The sequence below is a fragment of the Rhinatrema bivittatum genome, chromosome 7 (genome assembly GCF_901001135.1).
Source record: "Rhinatrema bivittatum chromosome 7, aRhiBiv1.1, whole genome shotgun sequence".
Classification (NCBI taxonomy): Eukaryota; Metazoa; Chordata; class Amphibia; order Gymnophiona; family Rhinatrematidae; genus Rhinatrema; species Rhinatrema bivittatum.
Window position 1 is genome coordinate 96,686,146 of NC_042621.1, and position 20,565 is coordinate 96,706,710.

Sequence of the window (20,565 nt, forward strand, 5' to 3'; positions counted from 1 at the left end):
AGACTTCTCAATCCCATGCTCTCTCATACACACAGGCTTCTCACTCTCATGCTTTCTCTCACACAAACACATAGGCTTCTCTCATGCATGCACTCTCTCTCACACATATACACACCTATACACTCATGCACACTATCAGGGCCTCCCCCTCTCTTCTGGGTTTCTTTGCTGCAAGACCTCCTCTTCTCAGGCCACTGTGGGATGAGCTCCATGGTGGTCCTGCGGCACAGCCTTCTCTTCTCAGGCCACTATGGGATAAACTCTGCGGAAGGGCTTCTTTTCTCAAACTACCTAGCAACACTGATTGGGAAGACCTGAGTCCAACGTGTGTGGACTGCCCACCCATCGCTACATCACTGATCCTTATACCTCTTCTTTCCCTCTTGCTCTGCACAATTAAAATATGAGCTATTTGAATAATGTGGGGCTCCGTACCTATGCAGTACCCCATGGTTCAAAGAGCTCTGCAGGAAGTACAGAAGAGGTGCAGACTCTGGATGCACAAATGGCATTTTCCTGGTTAAAGGCACCAGTGCTAGGCGCAAGGTGGAGCAGTCCGAATAAGGTAAAGTCTCCGGGCAGACCCCTCCCACCCAAAACCATGCAGGTAAGATGATGAATCATAACCTAGGGGAGTATTGGTGGGAGGGAACAGCTGTTAGCTTTTGGGCTATGCAGGCTGCAGCTGCATTTGGAGACTAGAATCTGGACAATTTCTGGACATTTTAGCACCCCTCTTATTCTCTGGACACTGCCCCTAATTTCCGTACTGTCTGGAGAAAATCCAGACAGTTGGAAGTGCTAACACATGCTTTACATTCATATGCTCACACAAACACGCTCACTCATACATTCACAAACACTCACACACACATGCTTACTCATATGGTCACACACGTACTCTCAAGCTCGCTCACATATGCTCACTTGTATGCTAAAACACATACACTTGCATGCTCACATACATGCTCAGACACTTGTATGCTCACACACACACTCACAAGATCACACACATGATCATGTTATGGAGTCTCAGTTTAGTGGACCCTTAGGCCGACCTGCAGGAGACTGGGAAAGGTGGTCAATGTCTCTAGTATGTAGCAGGCCAGGAGGCAGATGTTCAGGCAGGACGTAGAGGTGCTCTTCACCCTGGAAGCTGGTGCTTCCCCGGGAGGAGCCTGTAGGAGCCCAGCCGCTGGGACTTAGGCAGTTTCACCCTTGGAAGCCGAAGCCCCCCCGGGAGGAGCCCTTAGGGGCCCGGCTGCTGGGACTTAGGCTGGTTGTGGATCAGGACTGAGAACTGGAACCAGACTAGGACAGTAGATAAGTACTGTAACAGGGCTCGGGTACTGGAACCAGGCATGAACTGTAGCAAGACGCGGGTACTGGAACCAGGCAGGAACCGTAGCAAGACTCGGGTACTAGAACCAGGCAGGAACTGTAGCAAGACTCGGGTACTGGAACCAGGCAGGAACTGTAGCAGGCAAGCAGGAACGGGGCGAGTAGCAAGGCAACTCACTCCGGGGCACGACGCAACAGGGAACCAGGAGGTAAGCCCGTTGCAAGGCAAAGACTGAGTGACCGCGGCCGGCTTATCAAGGCCGCAGCATCTGACGTCAGGAACTGGGCGGAATCACCACTGGCGGGAAACAGCCTAGAAAAGCGTCCAAGTGGCGCGCGCGCCTAGAAGCAGGACGTCCATGGGAAGATTCCCGGCGGTGCGGCCCCCGCGGGGACGCCACCGAACAGGGCGCAAACCAGGCCTCCAGAAGCGGGAGTAGGTGCAGGAGCACGGAGGTAAGGGTCTGGTCGCGTCGCTCGCGGCCAGAACCGCAACATGATCAGACACTTGTATGTTCATACACACTCTCATGCTCACTCATACAATCACACACTCTCATGTTCACACTCATAAGCTCACATGCTCTCTCATGCTCTCGCACACTCTCTTGCTCACACACTCTCTCATGTTCTTTTACACACAGACATACAGACAGACACACACACACACACACACACACACACATTCACTCACAAGCTCTCTCACTCTTCTCCCCCTGTCCTCTGAATAACTAAAAAAAGAAAACAATATTTTTTCTTACATTTGTGGTTGGGTTGGGGATCCAGGCAGGGCTGCCATTTGAGGCTCATGGTGGTATTCCTTGGAATAGGAAGAAACAGCTGAAAGGCCCCGATGATGAGGGGATTACTTTTTTCTATGGCCTGTGTATGTGGGACGCTGGAACAGCAAACAGCCTTCACGTGGCGATGAGGCAGCTGCGGAGAGTTTATTGGCTACTTCTTGCAGTACAGATAGGGGCAGAGTGGATGTGAGGGGAGGCAGTAGTAGGAATGTTTCCTGTCGCCGCAGTGATGTTGGGGGAGGGAAAGGGTGCAGACAGCAGGCCCATGGAGCTGTGGCTGTTGCTGTGGGAAAAAAAAAAAAAGCAGAGGTGAGTGTAAAGCCTCAAAAAGGCTACAGAAATGCTACTGTGGGGATGGATGGTGTTGGTTGCAGGGGCTCCACAGGCATGGGGCTGCTCTGACCAACATCCACCCATGTGAGTGGCCTGATCAGCCCACCGGGGTATGCCTGAAGCTCCAATAGGCCAATCCGCCCCTGGATTGGAGGTACAAAGATCCATTACAAAGCTTTTAGAGAGACACCATTTTTCTGCTTTACGAAGTTTGTTTGAACTTTACTATGCGTGAGCATCTTCCTGGCAAGTGCTGATGACTGTGAGACCTGACAAGGTGGCATCAGCAAGAGGAGAGCCAGGAAATTCATCTCCTTGGAACAATGTTTTGTAGATATGTTTTGGCACTCTCCTGTTCAGACATAAACAAATGTAATGCTTTAACGTGTCTGTGGTTTTTACAGTGCTAAATATTACTATATTCCAGGTTATTTTGCTGAAAATAAAAGTACCGGGTCTTGGTGCTGGAACCCGTCACTCATTTATATCATTTTTCTTATGGGGCAATTAGCTTTGAGTTATGTTTCAACTTAAGATGTGGACTCCAGGAACCAATTGTGTCTTAATTCTGAGGACCGCCTGTCTGTAAAAATCAGTCAATCGGGAACAGTAGACAATACCTTCTTGGTGGCTTGAAGATGTCAGTTCCTACAAGAAACAGCTGGAACTTAGTATTCTATTACATCTAATGTTTTCGCTGGCGATTTACTTTAAAGGTTTGACACATGGATTATCTGGAGGTGTTTATGCTGGAAACCGTATCCGGAGCTATTATGACCTGTCATGGATGTCATAGCATTATAACTTCTCAGTGCTTTCAGCTAATCCTTATGATAGCATCATGTTGCGCTAACTGCGAAGACAGAGGACACTATTTCGTCCAAGCTGCTCATATAGGGCATTTTATTTTATTTTTTTAATTTTTCAGGCAAAAAGCCATTATTCATCCTTTTAGCGATGATTTCAAAGATGCAAATAACCCGAAGTGTGATTGCCTCAGTCCCAAGCTTCAATTTCCAGATGCGCTAAAGGTCAGAAAAACGTTAATGTCGTAAAAATTGCCAGTTCACCTTTGTAAAAAAAAAAAAAAAAAGAAAAGAAAAGAAAAAAAAAAAAGAAAGACAATCCTTAACCCGCTCGTCTCATTGATCGGCTTTCTGCCTTGTGCGTCCCAGGGCTTGGCAACGCCTGGGGGCGTGGCTCCGTGCTAATCTTGCCGGGTTTGGCAGCCGAGAAAGGAGGGGGGCAGGGCTTCGAAACCTTAATACTTGAGGCACTCGCAAAGATCTGAACGCTGGGGGCGTGGCTGCGACGAAGGGTGGCGATGGTGGCGGGGGCGTGGCTGCGACGAAGGGTGGCGATGGTGGCGGGGGCGTGGCTGGTGGTGTTTCCCGTCTCGTGTGCGGCGCGGGGCGTGTGCGACCGTGCCGGTCGGATCCCGGGTGAATCTGGGTGGCACGGGTAGGGGCAATGTCAGTGGGACCGGTACCGGTTCTGCAGGCCCAGCGGATCCGGCGCGCCTGAGTGGGGGGTCGCAGCAGGGGAGGGAGGGCATGCGTGCTGAGCCCGCTGTTCTGCTTTCCTGCGCCTCTGCGGACCTGAAGACTGGGACACAGGCCCTGAAAATTGAAGAGCAACTGCGCCGGCGGTCGCATTCTAGGGGGCCGACGTAAATGTTGCAGCAGCAGCACCCCAGACGTGAGTTTCGTTGCATAGTTAGGAGAATGGGTGAAGAGGATGAACAGGAAAGAATAGACGTGGCAGCGCTGAATATGGGGCAGGAAGCAGGACACTAGAACGTATGGAATCCAAAAGTGTAGATGATCTATCTAGATGTAAATACAGATATATAGATTACGTGCCTCTTCGCTTTCACTTTTTACGGATAATTGACAGTAAATGACTCGGTATGTTATTTAAGGTAATATCTTTAATAAAGTGTTGATGACCCATAGAAGACAAAAGCAGTATGGGTACGACGATCACTCTTTGAAAAGGGCCTTTATCAAGTGTCATACCCAGTTAGGTCTGAGAAAATAATGCATATTGAAGTTCCCCTTTTTAAACTCATTAAAATTGCCAGGCTCCTTCCGTTTTAGGCCTTTTTCCCCATAAATTTAAGATACATTATAGATTTTTAAAAAACTACAGACAAGTATATTCTGACAGTTTCTACGGGGTAGAAAAAATATCTTGAACCATTTTCAGGCACTGATGCTTTGAGATTGCACATGCATTGACCAGAGTGACTAACCTTGGGGGCCCATTCAAAACAGTGCGCTCAGCCGAGCGCACTGTTTAACCCATGGTTGGATGTGCAGTTTGGATGCGCGTCCACAGCTCCTTATGCTATAAGGGGAATTGGCATGTCTAAAACGTACGTCCAACCCCTCGCGAAACTAATAGCGCTCATCTCATGTAAATGCATGTTGATGAGGCTATTAGTTATTCTCCCCATATCTAAAAAAAAAAATGTTCGTCCGATCTGCACATCTTTACGTTCAGAAAAGTGTACAGAAAAGCAGAAAATACTGCTTATCCTCGACTTACTATCAACACTGAGCACCTATTTTCCATGCTCATTTATTCCACTGGCCCCCTTGTCTATACACATTTAGAAAAAGGGAGGAGAGTGGTGAAGTATTTTGAAACAGACTGAGGACTGCTAATGTTTCATGTCTGGAGGCAGTGCTGGTTTCTGACCTTGCTCAGCTGCATGCAGAGGCGCAGATGGCTCTTTAAAAGGATAACACCAAATCTAATGTGACTTTCACCAAATACTCAAAAATACTTCCAATGCTGAAGCTGAATTAATTATGTGTGGTAAATGGAGGAAAAGACCTCAGAATTAGAGCATGTCTGGTTCACTGAACTTAAAAAAACATGCTCCGTGTTATTCAATTATTGGTCATAAAAACCTCCAGCATCCAACCTTCCTACGTTTTATTCCTTCACAACACTTTATTTTTTTATTTTTTTCTTGGTCATTGAACAGACAAGGTTTTGAGATAAGTCTGCATGCGAAATATTTTTTATATATAGTTTGATTTATGAAGCCTAATAGTATTTTTGTCTTTCCTTCTAGGAAGGTGATTGAGAGGATGGGAAAAAGCTCGGACTTGTTGTAGGACATCTCCTCTTAGCCTGGGCTGGTCTGCCTGGGAGAATGGTGCTTGGCTCAGAGACCCAGTCATATGAAAGAACTTTGAGCACTTCTAGTGTGGTGTCTGATCGGAATGAGGAAGCGAAGAAGCTCTGTGAGCAAAATGGAGTTAGTCTGTATTCTTGCTCTCCTCCTTCCTCCGGTCCCTCTGCCTCACTATCAAGGGCAAAGACAACCTCAAACCCCAAAGGCACGAAAACCCTCGAGTCACGATCAGAGATCAGGAGGTCCTCAGCATGCCCTATGTACAGCGGGCACTGCAGCTGGATGCGCCGAAGTGAAAGCACATGCACAGTTAGCATCAGCGGCATTAGTTGTGCTAAAGGGCGAATACGCAGCGCTGCATCTCTACCTCAATTAGCCAAGTCTGGCAGTAAAGGTGGGCAGCGGGTCAACAGCAAAAGCCCCTGTCTGCTGGTGGCATTGAGGCCTTTGAATGTGGATCAAGAGCGAGAGAAATTTTTCAAGTCCAACTTCACATACAATCCTCAGTTTCAGTATGAGGAGCCATTTCCAGCAGCAGTGCTGACAAAATATAGTGAAGCGTCAGATCAGTTCATTACTCAGGTAAAAATTCGCACCTAATATTAACCGTAAGGTAATCTGCAGCTGATAATAGGAATAATTCTGTAGAAGAGTCAGTTTTTCAGTGGAAAGAAATTTCTAAAACAAATGGTCAGGATATTAGGCTCAGAAGGTAGATTCAAGAATAACATTAGAAAATGTATATTTTCACGGAAGTGGTGATGGATGCATAGAATGGCCTCCCAGTGGAGGTGGTAGAGGCCAAAATGGTAAAAAAAAAAAAAAAAATTCAGAAAAGCATAGGGTACGCACAGAAGATACCCAGAAGTCTCAAATGCAGCCCTCAAGGTCCGCAAAGAGATCAGATTCCTGGTTTTCCACAAGGAATATGCATGAGAGAGATTTGCATGCCTTTCCTCCCCTGTATAGTAATATCTCATGCATATTCCTTGTGGAAATCCTGAAAGACAGGTTTGTGGCTCTCGAGAGCCAGATTTGGAGACTTCATGGCATGCAAAAGGGCAGACTAAATGGGCCTGACAGTTCTCATCGTATTCTGTGCTCTGCAGGAAATTTGTAGAGTGCTGATCAAGATAGATTGTCAGCCAGTGAGCTATTTTGAGCACAGAGAAGTTAAATGAAATTCTTATTAAGAATTGCCATTCTGGGTCAGACCTGGGGCCATCGAGTCCAGAATCCTGACAGTGGCCCATCTGGGTCACGAGTACCTGGCAGACCCCAAAAAGTAGATCTATTTCCCGTTACTCGCTCCCTGGGAGAGCAATAGCTTTCTCTAGTCTAGCTGTGTTGGGGACTTTTCTTCCAGGACCTTGGCCCAGACCTCATTTAAACCCCGCTACGTTAGCTACCTTGAGCAAATCTTCTGGCAACCGATTCCACAGCTTGAGTGTGCACTGAGTTAAAAGTTACTTTCTATGATTTATGCATATTAGATATTTAAAAACATTTGGTACCCACACTTATCCACGGTTCAAGGTGGGGTACAGACTCATAAACTCGCATTATCTTAAAACAGAAAGCATGCAACTGGATGAGGGAGCTACTTCAATGAAACTAAACTGCAGGTACCTCCTGTTTTAGTTGTTGATGGAGAGGGCAGGCAAGAGTACAGCTCATTCTAACTCAAAACAAGATCTCTTCCTTTCTTATTGAGCTCATTCTCACTGCCAGCTTCAAATGCTTGTTTGAAATCTGCTGCTTGTTAGTTTCATGGAACGCCCCCTTGTTTTAATGTTACTTGAAAAGGTAAATAACCATTCTTTATTTACCCGTTCTGCCCCACTCAGTGGTTTTATAACCTTCTGTTACGTCCCCTTTAGGGTTGCCAGCTGTTCTGATTTTTTTTTCCCAGACTTAACAACAGATTTTTGGGTACTGTGCGGAACAAAGAGGGAGGGTGAAAACGTTTGGAAATCTCCTGATTTTAGCTCTCTAGCTGCAGTTCGGCATCCGATCTCCCTGCACAGTACAGCGAGTGCTTTGGTAGCTGCTCTGCTGTCACTCTTTGTTGGATGCATGCATTTTGTGTCACTTACACTGATGTCCGTCCATGATTAAATCAGAGGCCTAAACAATTTTACAAAACAGTAGCTTCACCTCTGGGCTGGTAAAAGCAAACTTTTTTGGAATGATGAAGTTTGGAAACTAGGGATCATGATACGAGGCTCTGAAGAGTAACTTCAGGGAATGTTTCTTCCCAGAAAAGGGTGGCGGATGCACAGAACAACCTCTCTCAGTAGAAGTGATAGAGGCAAAAACAATAACAGTCCAGAAGAGCACAGGACAAGGACAGAGGATCATTAATTGCAATGAAGAGAGGGGAAAGTTAGAGAGAGCCTGGGCTCTGTGGCACTGTAGCAGGAAGTAAACCTGGGCAGGCTAGATGGGTCCTTAACTGCTGATATATTCTGTGTTTCTGTATTTTTTTTTTTTAACGGTGAAGAGTGGCAATGAAAGTCGCATGTACGTAAAACCCATCAGGGAAGGTATTAAAACAGCATCTCATAATGTTCAGAAGGGTGACAGTTGAAAGTTGGCAACCCTAGTCCTTTCTCCAGCCGTCTCTTTTCCAAGCTGAAGAGCCCTAACGTGTAGTCTCTATTCCTAGGGGAGATGTTCATCTGCTTTTATCATTTTTCTGTATAATGTCTAAAGGAATTATTTTATTACAGACTCATTACTTTCAGAATCCTTTAGGTCCTGTGCAATGCTGAATGGAATGGGGGTAGCCATGTGTCCCAAATTGTGGTTCATGCATGGGTCGTACTGTAGGCGATCCAGTAAGTGAACTCATTTGTGACTTTCCTGCCAACTTGGCGGCTTCTAAAAAATTCAGGGGAATTGCAGTGGAAGTTGAATGGTATGACTCTTTGGCCGGGAGCGGCTGGAATTGGGGTGGAATGTGGTTTGTGTGTTGGGTTAAATTTAACGTGTTTTAATTTCCTGCTTTTTATTTCATTTTGTATTTTAAATGTTTGTTTGTACACCAGCCTGGGCAGGCGATAACCTAATTGGGGGTGGTATATAAATAAGTGAAATGGCAAGTACAATTTGTCCTGGTTCAGGATGAGTTTCACTGCTTATTGAGCTTTTGAAAGATTGCACAAAAGCCAGAGTGCAACCAAGCAGCCTACTTAAACGTGTAGAGTAATTCAGCTGGGGTATCTAGATATTGCAGCTTCAGGTGCCAACTAGTGTTCTGTGTTGCCAGGCCATACCTGATGTCAACTGAGTAATAATTCCTACCGGTAATCAGTGGATTTCAAGCTGAAAGTTTGTTAGGGATTTTAATGTTGCAAAATACGCCGTTTAAAACTAAGTCCCTTACATAGTGAATGATGACAGATAGGGACCCCAGCTAAAAGCAGATATTCTAAAGCCGTCACCCTGTTGTCAGTCTCCAGTGGTTTATTGGCTGTATAATGGACAATTAATTATGCGGCCACAGGTTCCCAAGTGCTATGCAATTCATAATCTGCGCCAACATTAAGGGCACGCTTCATCAGACTTTTTCCCTATAAACACAATATTGGGGGGGGGGGAACCTCAGTGAATTTGGCCCCTCGATATGAAATTTTCCACATCAATATTAATAATCTACTGCAGCAGTGCTATTAAAAATACAACCTGGGCCAGCCTGGTGGCTCAGGTGGCAAGCACTGAGCACTACCATGTAGATGGTTCCCAGTTTGATCCCCACATTGGGTCATCTGCCCTCAGGGACAGATGCAAGGTCTTGCCACCCCTAGGCATGGTTAGTGCTTTCAGCCCACTCCTCTCCCCATGAGACCAAACAGCAGGGATTAGAAAGTCTAAGACCCAGCCTCAGTTTGTTGCAGTAGCTCAAGGGTAGATTCTGTGGAAAAAATTAGCAAATTCTAAAGCACATTGGCAAGCGTTTGCTTGTGTCTGGGTGAAGAAAAAGAGATTTCCCCATTCCTCAAAAGGAGAGATCTCAGGGAGAGGAGGGTGAGAGGAGTGAGGATAAGGAGGGACAAGTGTGAGAAGGAGAGGGGACTGAGCATAAGGAGGATGCAAGATGGAGAAGATGAGGCAGAGGGAGGTTCTGGAATTGAGGAGGGCGTAGAAGAGGTTGGGGAGAGAGTTCCAGGATCTGGGGAGAAAGCGGTAGGAAGGAAGGGAGGTTCCAGGATCTGGGGGGATGGAATCTGAGATCACGGGAGAGAGGGTCTGAATTCCAGGGGGGCACAGGGGTGGGTGTGTCTACATGGATCATTTCTGCTCCCCCTTGCATCCCTCTCTAATCTCCCACCCTACCTGGCATACTCCTGCTCAAACCCAGCAGCAATCCCGTCTCTCTCACGTCAGATACATCCCCCTAACTGATCCCTTCTCATCCCTCAGCTTTTCTTCTCACCCCCCCCCCCCAGTGATCCCCCACTCAGCCCCTTCTGTCCTGCCTAAAACGATTCCCCTTTGCTAGGTCTGCTCCAGGGATCACGCCCCTCCCATCCTGTTCCCTGCATGCTGGAGCAGGAAGCAGAGGGCTGTTCTCTGCTGAGTGAGATTCAGAGCAGCTGAAAGGCAGCAATTATTATTTTTTTTTTTAGCCAGCCTGTTGCCTCCCAGATTTTTTGCTGCTCTAGGCACAGGCCTCGTTTGCCTAATGAGCAATCCAGGCCTGTTCTACCCCTTGGGTTGACTGGGGCTGGGGTTGTTGCGGCAGCTACTTTCACTGTTCCCGGGGCTGAGGGAGTTGTGGTCGTTGCTTGAAGGTGACACCTTGTGGCTGGATTTAGACAACCCCCCCCCCCCCCCCCAATGACTACAGAGTCCTGGAAGGAGCCCTGGTTCATGGCCTACAGCGGCAGTGACCAGATTAGGTATATTTGCAAGAAACCCTATTCTTATGCACAAATAGCTTGAGGGACTTTTGGCGTAGAGAAGGTACCGTTTATTAGAAGTACGTATGTTGGACCAGGCAGAACAGACAGAGTTCTGGTTGAAATGGGCTCCTGTTTTGTTGAATGGGAAGGATGGGCCAGCCCGATGGCATTGTGGGTTGGTTCTCTGCTGGAGTTCCTGCATAAAATGATCCTTAGGTCTGGCTCTGTTTCTCATGTCACGCCTGCTGACTGCCAGAATGAGCGCAGATGACAGCGTATTGAAAACACATCCGGCACATACTAGACTCGCTTAGAGGATGAGGAGGCCTCAAGACCGCTGGGAGAAGTAAGTTGAGGCAGGGAGGTGGCTAGCAGGAGGACTTCGCTTGTCTATTTAGATATTTATTACCGGTTTTACCGCAGAGGCTCTGAAGGTGAGATATCAAAACAGAAAATGCAAACCAGGGCAACCATGGAAAAATATCCAATTCCTCACCGATAATAATAAAAATAGTAGAAAACATTTTCAAACAATGAGAAGACACAAACTGCTGTTTTAGCTAGGGAGTGGACCCCATGATTGTCACTCCCATAATTGACCGCTGCTAAATTCATCGCCCAATAAATAATCCACCGCCGTGTCCCTTGTAGAGTGAGATGACTGACGAGTTACTTTTGACCTACAAGGTATCTGATTATGGGGACTGGAAGCAGACTGCTCGTTTGCTTTGGTTCAGGTGGTAAGCTTCTCATTCCCATTCTCGTACCATAGCAAAGAAGTATGACCAGGGGCATGGAGAAACTGTAGAAAATTCTAGATTTCAGGTGGTTAGTCCCATTTCTTGTTCAGTCGCTTGGTATTTGGACCAGAATTGCCCTGCTCTGACCGATCCCGAGTAGAGGGGTCTTAGTCTTTTCCGTTGCTGGTTCTTACCTCTTGCAGGAATCATGGCTGGGATCCAGAGCTGGGAGAACTATAAAAGTAGATTTGTAGTTGTAGCCTGCTTGCGCATTTCTAGAAGTTTTTTGGCTGTAGCATCCTCTCTGATTCTTGGTATCTCTTCCTCACTGCTGCAGGCAGTCCGTATCATGCAAGCAGTCCTGGCGAAGTACGGGACTTATGAGAGCTTTGAGGTGACCAACGGAGGGAGCCAGCTGAGCAAGTGTCAGATCTGGAATAACATCCGGAAATACATGCAGAAGGAGGGCTGTGCGGGAGAGGTAGGAGGAGCATTACTGCGTTCTTGGCACTGTGTACAGCCAGCACTGTACCTTGACTCTCTCACACACACTCTCGCACACGCACACATACACACACTCTCGCACACACTCACACACTCACTCTCACACACACACGCACACTTCGGCATGCTTTGGAGGTGAATTCTGTTTATAAAAACTCTTTCGCAAATTGTAGACTAACATTTATACTGTCCCTTGGGGGCTGAATTTGTCTGCACATTCCTGTGACAGGCTGTAATACACTGACACTTCATAGTGTCGTTGGGACTGGAAAGGGTCCTTACTTGTATTGACTCTTTCACCAGCAGTTCAGACTTTCAGAAAAAGTAGGGATTAGCTGGCGGGTGCACCTCCTGATCCGACTCCTTACTTCTCATCTGCAACAGACTTTTTGGAAACGACAAAGGAATATGCTTTACAGGCTACCTGGGTCCTCTTCCCTGAGGTGCTCCAGAGACTGCAGCTGCATTTTCCTGGCTTCCTACGTTCAGGAATGGTTATGTACCCATGGTGCCGTGGTAGGGGATATTTAGATGCACGTCCTTTCTTGGCAGCCTGTGTTGCAGTATGTTTACTTCCTTATCATCTTGCTAGACCAGTCATTACGTTGGGGATTTCTCTTCTCCACAGCTAATGGAGACAGAGGACGCACCTTTTTCATGACCTCGCCCAGGACAATAAAGGAGATGTGGTCCTAGCTTAGTCTCTGTCTCTGGCAACACAGACACCTGAATGAGGACATAGCTCCCAGAGGCGGGGTTTGGCCTTGGCCTGGTTGAGTCTTTGTTGCTCCTGGGACAACTCCCCTTAGAGGTTACTTCTCCCAGTGGAGTGGCTGAGCTGGTTTTCTTTGTGGACATGCATATGTTTGAGAGAGAGCAAGGCAGTGGCATGGTCATCTTGGCACCTTCTGGAACACCATATATTGGACACATAGTTCAAGACGGTCGCTGTCTTCCAGGCAAGGATTGGTAAAACACAGTCCTGTCTTCCCTGTCCTAGTCACGGGAAGCTTTGGTAACTCCTGAATGTAATGACTAGTCTGTCAGGATGATAAAGAAGGTTAAATTATTCTTACCTGATAATTTTCTCTCCTTGAATCCTGCTAGATCAGTCAGGATCCCGCCCAGGAAGACCAGGGCGAGGAGGATTGAGGAGAGTAAGGGGCATTACATGAGGTGCCTCCTTCTTCTGCCTATATCCTTACCTGTTTTGGCTCACTCAAAATGGGTCCCAATACCTTGTAAGATGTGTTTCAGGCATAGGGCATAAAGGGATTTGTAGTGGTCACATTGCTTTGGAAGTAGGCCACTGCATTGGTCAGGGCTGCACATTTATAGCCTTGAGTGAGGTCATGAAAAAGGTGTGTCCTTTGTCTCCGTCAATTGTGGAAGAGGAAAATCCCAAATGTAATGACTGGTCTAGCAGGATTCAAGGAAAGAAAATTCAGGTGGGCATAATTTAATCGTTCCCTGGGAACATCGTAAGAGGGATATGGATGTAAATATATATCTCTACTTTTTCTGCTTTTTGTTGGCAGATAGTGGTGCACCTCTCAGAAGACTTACTGTCCCAAGCAGTGATGATGATTGAAAACAGTCGTCCTACTCTCACCATCAATCTTTCTGGAGCACGTCAGTACTGGCTGGAGGGGATGCTGCGGCACGAGATAGGTTGGCATCAGTCACAGTTCAACAGGGGAGGAGATTTGGAGTAGCTGAGATTTCCCGCATGCCATCTGATGGGCCATGTGAAATGAGTTGGGTTTCTCAGTCCTGCTTCCATTGAATGGATGCACATTTCACTAAAAGCCTTATCGCCCTAGGGCTTGTAGGTAGTATTTCTCAATGGAGCGTTCACTGATCATGGACTCTGAAACTGAACTATTAACTCTAGAGGTGGCGCCATCAATATAGATTCAAATAGCTTTATTGGCATGACAATTTTACACATGCTTCCAAAGTAAGAATAGTTAAACAGTAGGACAAGGGAAAAATTACAGAATACTAATACACCAAGTAAAGGTAGAAGTTACAGAGTATGCAGTATATAGGGCTGAGGCATTGTTTTTTGTGCTGTCCCCCAGTTTCCCATGAACTGAAAATAAACCATATGAAAAAAAATTGGGATGAGGTATGGGCTGGGCAGAAGATACCAGGAGGAAATGGGCTGACATATCAATTACATTTGCAGAGGTCCTTGTGACCTTTGCTTTACCTTTTGTGCTGTTCTCCAGGAACTCATTACATCCGTGGGGTGAACAATTCTCGGCAGCCGTGGCACAACTCAGATGGACGGAAACTGTTTGGGCTGAAGCCTGCCAACCCAACGGAAGAGGGTCTTGCCAGTCTGCATAGCGTCCTCTTCCGCAAGCACCCGTTTCTGTGGCGGGCAGCACTCCTCTACTATACCGTCTGCTCTGCCAGTCACATGACCTTCTGCCAACTTTTCAAGGACCTGGAGCAGTTTGTCCTGGACCCTGGAGTGCGATGGGAGTACTGTGTGCGAGCAAAAAGGGGTCTGACGGACACTACAGAAAAAGGTGAGCATGGGCAAAATGGGAGTGTGGACAATAATGGGGTTTTTTTTTTGGGGGGAAAGTATATTTGATTTGGTAGGGTAGGGAGTAATTTTTTTTTTTTTTTTGTTTAGCTATGCTTTACACTTTTCTCTGTTTTCCCAGTGAGAGGACAGGCTAGGGATTTTAGGGTTAGGATTTATTAATTTTGTTAATTCTTTATTTCTGTTTTTAAAGATTTATTATTTTTTTGTATTTAATTATTTAATGTTGCTTTTTATGACTACATCCATAAAAATTCGTAACCCAACTGAAATTCAGCTCAAAGTTGCTTGTGTGGGTGGCGTTACGGAGATGTCTGAGGCATTGTGACGGAGAAGGAATGCAGTGAGCTCCAGCCTTTCCCTTCCATTTTCCTTTCAGGCTGTTTTAGTAAAGATCAGGTGTACCTTGATGGAATTCTCAGAATCCTGAGGCATCGGCGGCGCATTGATTTCCAGCTCCTGGCAGCTTTGGGGAAGGTAATGGATCTCTGAGGTAAAACTGTGCAGAGGAAGCAAACATTCAGTTACAGCTCCTCTTACACCAACTCAGCTTCCGTGGGTGTCCCGGCCGCCCACACTCGTCCAGCCTCCCATTAACCCGTCGGAATAGCAGGTCACCTCGGGAGCTGTGGCTTGGGTCTAGGTTTAGGAAATCCGGTGCAGTCCCTCCCAGCGGAAGTGACGCAGAGGAAACGGCAGGGGGGGGGGGGGGCTCGGCGGGCAGTACCAGAGGAGCACTGTGGCCTGATGTGCCGGCGCCCGAGGAAATGTTTTATGGGGCTTCATGCTTTCCTCTTTCCAACTTTCCTTCCAGGTCTCCTATGAAGACCTCGAGCGACTAAAGGATAGTGCAGTTTTACAGAGCCCGCGCATCCCCCATTTCATGCAGGATCAAAATCGCTACCAGAAGCAGTTGGACCACATCATTGTCACAAACCACCTGAGTGACGAGGAGCTGGCCCACCTGCTGCCAGACGGACTGTGACTGGCCTCGATGACCTCTGCATTGCCACCTTCCCACTCCCTGCTGCCGGACGGTTTATCTCAGACTTTTTACCAGCAGCTTCTTTTTAAATGTTATGTAAGATTCTTTTGGGCAGATATGTCCGAGTAAAACCAAAGAAGTTGGTCACCTCAACTTCTGATTTTTTAACCTTTGACTGCTCTTAGATTACAGGTGGTCTGTAACGGACGAGGTGCCCAAAACAATTATCAAGGAAGTTATTTATTTATTTGTTTGTTTCATGAAAGGATTGGGTTGTTTATAAAAAAAAAAAAAAAAAAAGTCTCTTAACTGTCACCCATCTACTTCCTGACCCAGGTGGCTTATGGATAACTAAAGAGTTCGGCCATGATCTGAGACCGCGCATCAGTGTTCTAGCAAAACCGCTTGAGTGTATAATTCTATAGTGACTTTTGTACCCTTGCTTGGAGGGGGGGGGAGCGATTTAGTACCTATTTCGGGGATGATGTATGGTGGGGGCTGATAATTCATTGGCATTGCATGAAAAAGATGCAGCATGGCCCATGGCGCATAGGGCCTGAGGGGGTTAACATAGCCACTTAACTGCTGGAAAAACCACAGGTCCAACAGAAACGACAATTTTATAATACAGAGTGAGGTATTTTGTGAGAAAAGAGGAAAGAAAGCATGAAAACATTTTAGAATTCACCATTTTGGGCCCAGTTGTGTTATGCTGGATCGGTTAGGAATGTAGCAGGACTTGACACATACACGCATTTGCAGGTTGGCAGGTGCGGATGTCTTCAGATTTTGTGCACAGCCATATCTACTTGTGTGCAGTTGCAGGAGCTCCTCTGTGCTCAGAAATTCATAGTACTGTGTTATTTTGAAGGGTGTGATGAAAATGGAAAGTAGAAGGTGTTGTAGGCGCTGAGGGTTTCCCTGCAGGTGGGCGTAGCTATTTCTGGTTAGCAAGAGTTGAGAAGAGGGCATTAAGGTTGGTGCAGGGTCTGTTTTGTGCCAGGCTCCAGCCTTGGTCTCAGTAATTCATAGGCAGGGAGTCGCAAGTGAGCTTGTGCGTTCCAAAATGGATGAATGTAGGCGTGCCTGAATTGTTGGCGCAGCTGTGTGGGTGTATCCTGTAGGAATGCGCACAGCCAGGACCCTCCAGGGGGTGGGGGCGGTGGGAAGTTTTAATGTGCGGCAGTTGGCCCAAGACTTGGAAGGCCCTGTGCTGTCACTGTACCCTTGCTCCCAACATCACCTGCTGTTCAGCAGGCCAGGCATCTCAGTGGTGGTCTCTGTAGTGGGGAAAGACTGAGAAGGAGACCTCAGGTAAACGTCACAGTGTCCTGAAAGGCTCCTCAGCCTCCTGGGCAATGCTTCCTCCCTGGCCCCCCCCTCCCCCCACCATTCCTCAATCTCTGTGTGGGTGGAGAAATGCTCCAGCGCGTTCACCCCAAGCCTGGCACCACACTAGGGGTGGGGGGGGGGGGGGGGCAGCTCTTTGTGCCTCTTTGACAGAGCGTGAATGCAGAGAGTGCCTGTGTAAGGGCACGGTCTAGGAATTACAGGGCAGCCTGGGCCTCTGACACCAGTCAGCTGCCATCGGTGGGCGGAGAAGAATGTGTAAGGAGAGCTGTGAAAGGCAGCAAGAGAGAGAGAGAGAGAGAGAGTCCAGTCGCATCCATAAGTCCGGTCTCCCACTTCCCTGAGCAAAAAAAGACCTCTGTGCTGGTGCTGAATTAAGTAGGAGACCGTGGATGGCGGCAAGCCGGAGTCCTGTAGTCATGAATATTTAAAGGGGGCACGGTGGGATTAGGTTGCACGTGGGAATTTGATATAGGTTAGGTGAATGCCCATGGAGTCGCTGCTGGGCAGCCTCGACGGGCCTTTTTGGTCTTTATCGGCTGTCATTTACTGCCTTACTGTTTCAGGGAGGTGTACAGGAGCCAGCAAGTTAAAAGTTCTGTTATGTGGTGCCCTTTTATCATCACATCAGGAGTTTTTGGGCCGCTGTGGGCATTAATTCAGCAAGCTGCAGAACTGTGAAACCTGTTAGATTTGAGGTTAGCTGTGCAGGGCACGGGCTCTACCAAAAAACTCCCCCCTTCTTTTGGAGGGAGAGAGAGAGAGGCAGCAAGGAGGCGCCTCTCCCTCCTTCTTTGTCTTCCACTTCTCCTTGTTACCTCCTCTGGGGTTTTTTCAAGTAAGAAAAGTGGCTTGAGGTGCGTCTTAATGTTTTTCCCTGCTCTCTGGAGGGGAGACTGTAACCCAGTCTGAGCTGAACGAACGGAAACCTTCATTTTCCTGGCTGGCCAGTGCTGAAGAAAGCACTCTGTACCCTTTCCCCGCTGCTGGTCTTTCTGTCATATACACAGGACTGCTTTTTGAGGAACTTGTGAAAATGAATAATAAAAACGGAGGAGGACAGGTGCTGTGCGTTCCTTTTTTCTGTGATGATCACGAGTGCTCTCTAAACCCACTAAAAGTCCCCTGAAGTTCTTTAGCCATCCAGAAATGTGAGGCAGCAGCGACCTCAAGTTTTTCAAACAGCAATAGTAACAGTTTTTAAATAACACAGGTGCTAGTTAAAATTAGTAGGATTCCTTTCCTTTTTTTTTTTGTTCGGATGTGTATTTCATTCCCTCTTCCTTTGTAGCATTACTCGCCAAAATGAATGGTCGCTGAGCGGGGGGTGCTTCTCTGCTAATCCCCCTCCTCGGGCTGTGCAGTTGTGTGTGTGTGTGTGTGTATGCAAATGTTTAGACCCTCTGCTCAAACTAGGTTTCAATGAATCTCACGTTAACAGAAGCTGACAGTCTCCAACTGATACAAAATTAAAAACAATTTTACACCCAGCCCTCATACAGAAGTATAAATGTAATTCAATAATTTGAGCCACTGCCGGCACTCCAAACGCCTTCTTTGACCTCTCCTTAATCGTAGGCTACCCCATCATTTGTTTTTCTTTTTCATTGCAATTAAAATGTCAACTTATCTTAAGATAATTGGTAGGCATCCATCTTGTTGATCAAAAGTTCCCCGACACTGGCTGTGTTTCGTGTTCTGCGTCAGGGGAGTGAAGATGGTGCAGTGTTGATGTCATCCAATTCATTCCTCAAGCGCTTAGCCACTTAGGGGTAGATTTTAAAAAGGTGCGTGCACTACCTGGTGCGTGCACATGTACACCAGATTTTATAACTTGCGTGCCCAGGCATGCGCAAGTTATAAAATCAAGGGTTGGCGCGTGCAAGGGGGTGCACCTTGTGTGCGTGCCAAGCCGCGCTGCCTTACCCCGTTCCCTTCCCCCTAGCCTGCCCTTCCCACCCCTTCCCCTAACCCTTCCCCCCCTAGCCCTACTCTAACCCCCCCAAAATGTTTATCTTACCTTTTGCGCCTGCCTCTGGGCAGGCGCAAGTTGCGTGCGCCAGCAGCCTGCTGGCACGCAATCCTCCAATACAGCGGCAATGGCCGCTCTGTCGGAGGCCTCTGGCCCTGCCCCCAGATCGCTCGAGGACTTATACGCGTCCCAGGGCTTTACGCGCGTCGCTGGCTTTTTGATAATACGCCCTGCGCGCGTAACCCTTTTAAAATCCGGCCCTTATTATGCAACATGAAATCGGGTCGGTGTCTCAAAACTCTTTGGCGCCTAACGGACGCCAAAGAATTTCGAGCCAATCTTAAGTCATCTTAAGATAAGTTGACATTTTATTTGCAATAAAAAATGACAAAAAAATTATGTAGTAGCCTATGATTAATGAGAAGGCAAAGAAGGCGTTTGGAGTGCCGGTAGTACCCATTCTGAGTGGCTGTAATTGTTGAATCACATTTATACTTCTATATGAGGGCTGTGTGTGAGGTTGTGATTGGAGTTTCCTCATCTCTGTGTCACAATTAGTGTTGATGGTTTTACAAAATTAAATACATCTTTCTGCAAACTGTAATGTATAATTACTATTTATTTACAGTTTTTTTCTTTTACCTGATTAAAAATAAGAATACAGAGAACATGGCATATGCAGAAGTTTGTGCATTCCTTTATAACACTTTTTTTTGGCAGAAATAACCACTTGCAAATGTTTCCTGTAGCCAACTAAGAGTCTTTCCGTTCCTGCTTTGGGAATTTTTCCTACTTTTCCTTGCACAATTCTTCTACCTCAGAAATACTGAGGGCTCCTTGCATGCACTGCATGTTTTGAGATCTCCGCACAGATTTTCAGTAATATTAAAGTGTGGGAACTATGAAAGCCATTCCAAAATCATCTATTTTTTTCCTGTAGGTATGTCATGGTTTATTTTGGAGTCAGTTTTGCATCGTTATCTTGCCGAAATCTCCAGTGACAGAGGAAAATGTGCTGCGGCGTGGTTCCCGGCAAAGAAAATACATGGGGGCATAAGCCAATATATAGTAGAGCATCCTTTTATCAGAAGATCTATTAACTGGAAATGCTCCTCCAGAGAAAACTGCAGGCTCCAGACTGTGATCTATTATACTGGTTGGTTTCATATGACCAGTTATGTGGAAAAACTCCAGTTATCTGAAATTCTTTTATGAGGAAACTTTGATTATCTGGAAGAATGCATGCTGTGGAATGGCTCTGGTCTCAACCTTTCCAGATGAATGGTGTACTATTGCAATGACTCCCGGTCCTCTCCTGGAGGCATACCTAGCCTGTCAGCTTTTTAGGATCTGTAATAAATATGCATGAAACGTTTGCATATGCTGGGTCTCAGTGTATGCAGTTCTGTCTCATGTATATTCATTGTGGCAATCCTGAAAACCTGACTGGAATAAGTATGCCTGCAGGAGAGGCATGGGAAACTCTGTAGTACTGTATATTGAAGAACGGAAACCTATGAATAAGATCAAAGGAGGAGGCAACAGAACAGGAATATTGATCTTTTGACTATGGCTAGCATTTTAACTAATTTCACCATGATGAAGCAGCGTTATATTAGGAAGTGCTGTAATGCAGTTAATATTTGTAGTGATTCCGACAGGTTTGAAGAGTTATCTATAAATCTGCACCCTCAACATCCGGCTAATCTGAATCTAAACAATATTCTCCCAATTTTATAAGGTCCAGAGTGTCGGCTATCACATACTGGCAGGGGACAGTGAACCCTCATTGTTGGAGTGGGAGTAGGTAATTGTTAATGGACTAAGGAAGAATAATTATTAGGGATGTGCTTTTTTCTTTTAGTTTCAATTAGTGTGCCCTAAAAAAACCCACCCAAAAGTGGGAAAATGTTTAAATGAAA

At 46.6% G+C, this 20,565-nt stretch overlaps 1 protein-coding gene across 2 annotated transcripts; it reads left to right on the plus strand.

Annotated features, from left to right (window-relative positions):
* Window positions 1–3,310: 3,310 nt before the first annotated feature.
* Window positions 3,311–17,736, plus strand: KIAA0895L (KIAA0895 like). 2 transcript variants are annotated; one of them, XM_029608765.1, is made up of 7 exons: window positions 3,311–3,508; window positions 5,563–6,207; window positions 11,610–11,753; window positions 13,315–13,447; window positions 14,011–14,316; window positions 14,716–14,813; window positions 15,151–17,736. In XM_029608765.1, exons 2-7 carry the CDS (start codon window positions 5,644–5,646, stop codon window positions 15,319–15,321), a joined length of 1,416 nt encoding a protein of 471 aa, XP_029464625.1. In that variant the 5' UTR covers window positions 3,311–3,508; window positions 5,563–5,643; the 3' UTR covers window positions 15,322–17,736. The 2 variants fall into 2 exon arrangements, with proteins under 2 accessions (XP_029464625.1, XP_029464624.1); XM_029608764.1 differs by lacking the exon at window positions 3,311–3,508 and adding an exon at window positions 3,886–4,175.
* The last annotated feature ends 2,829 nt before the right edge of the window (window positions 17,737–20,565 follow it).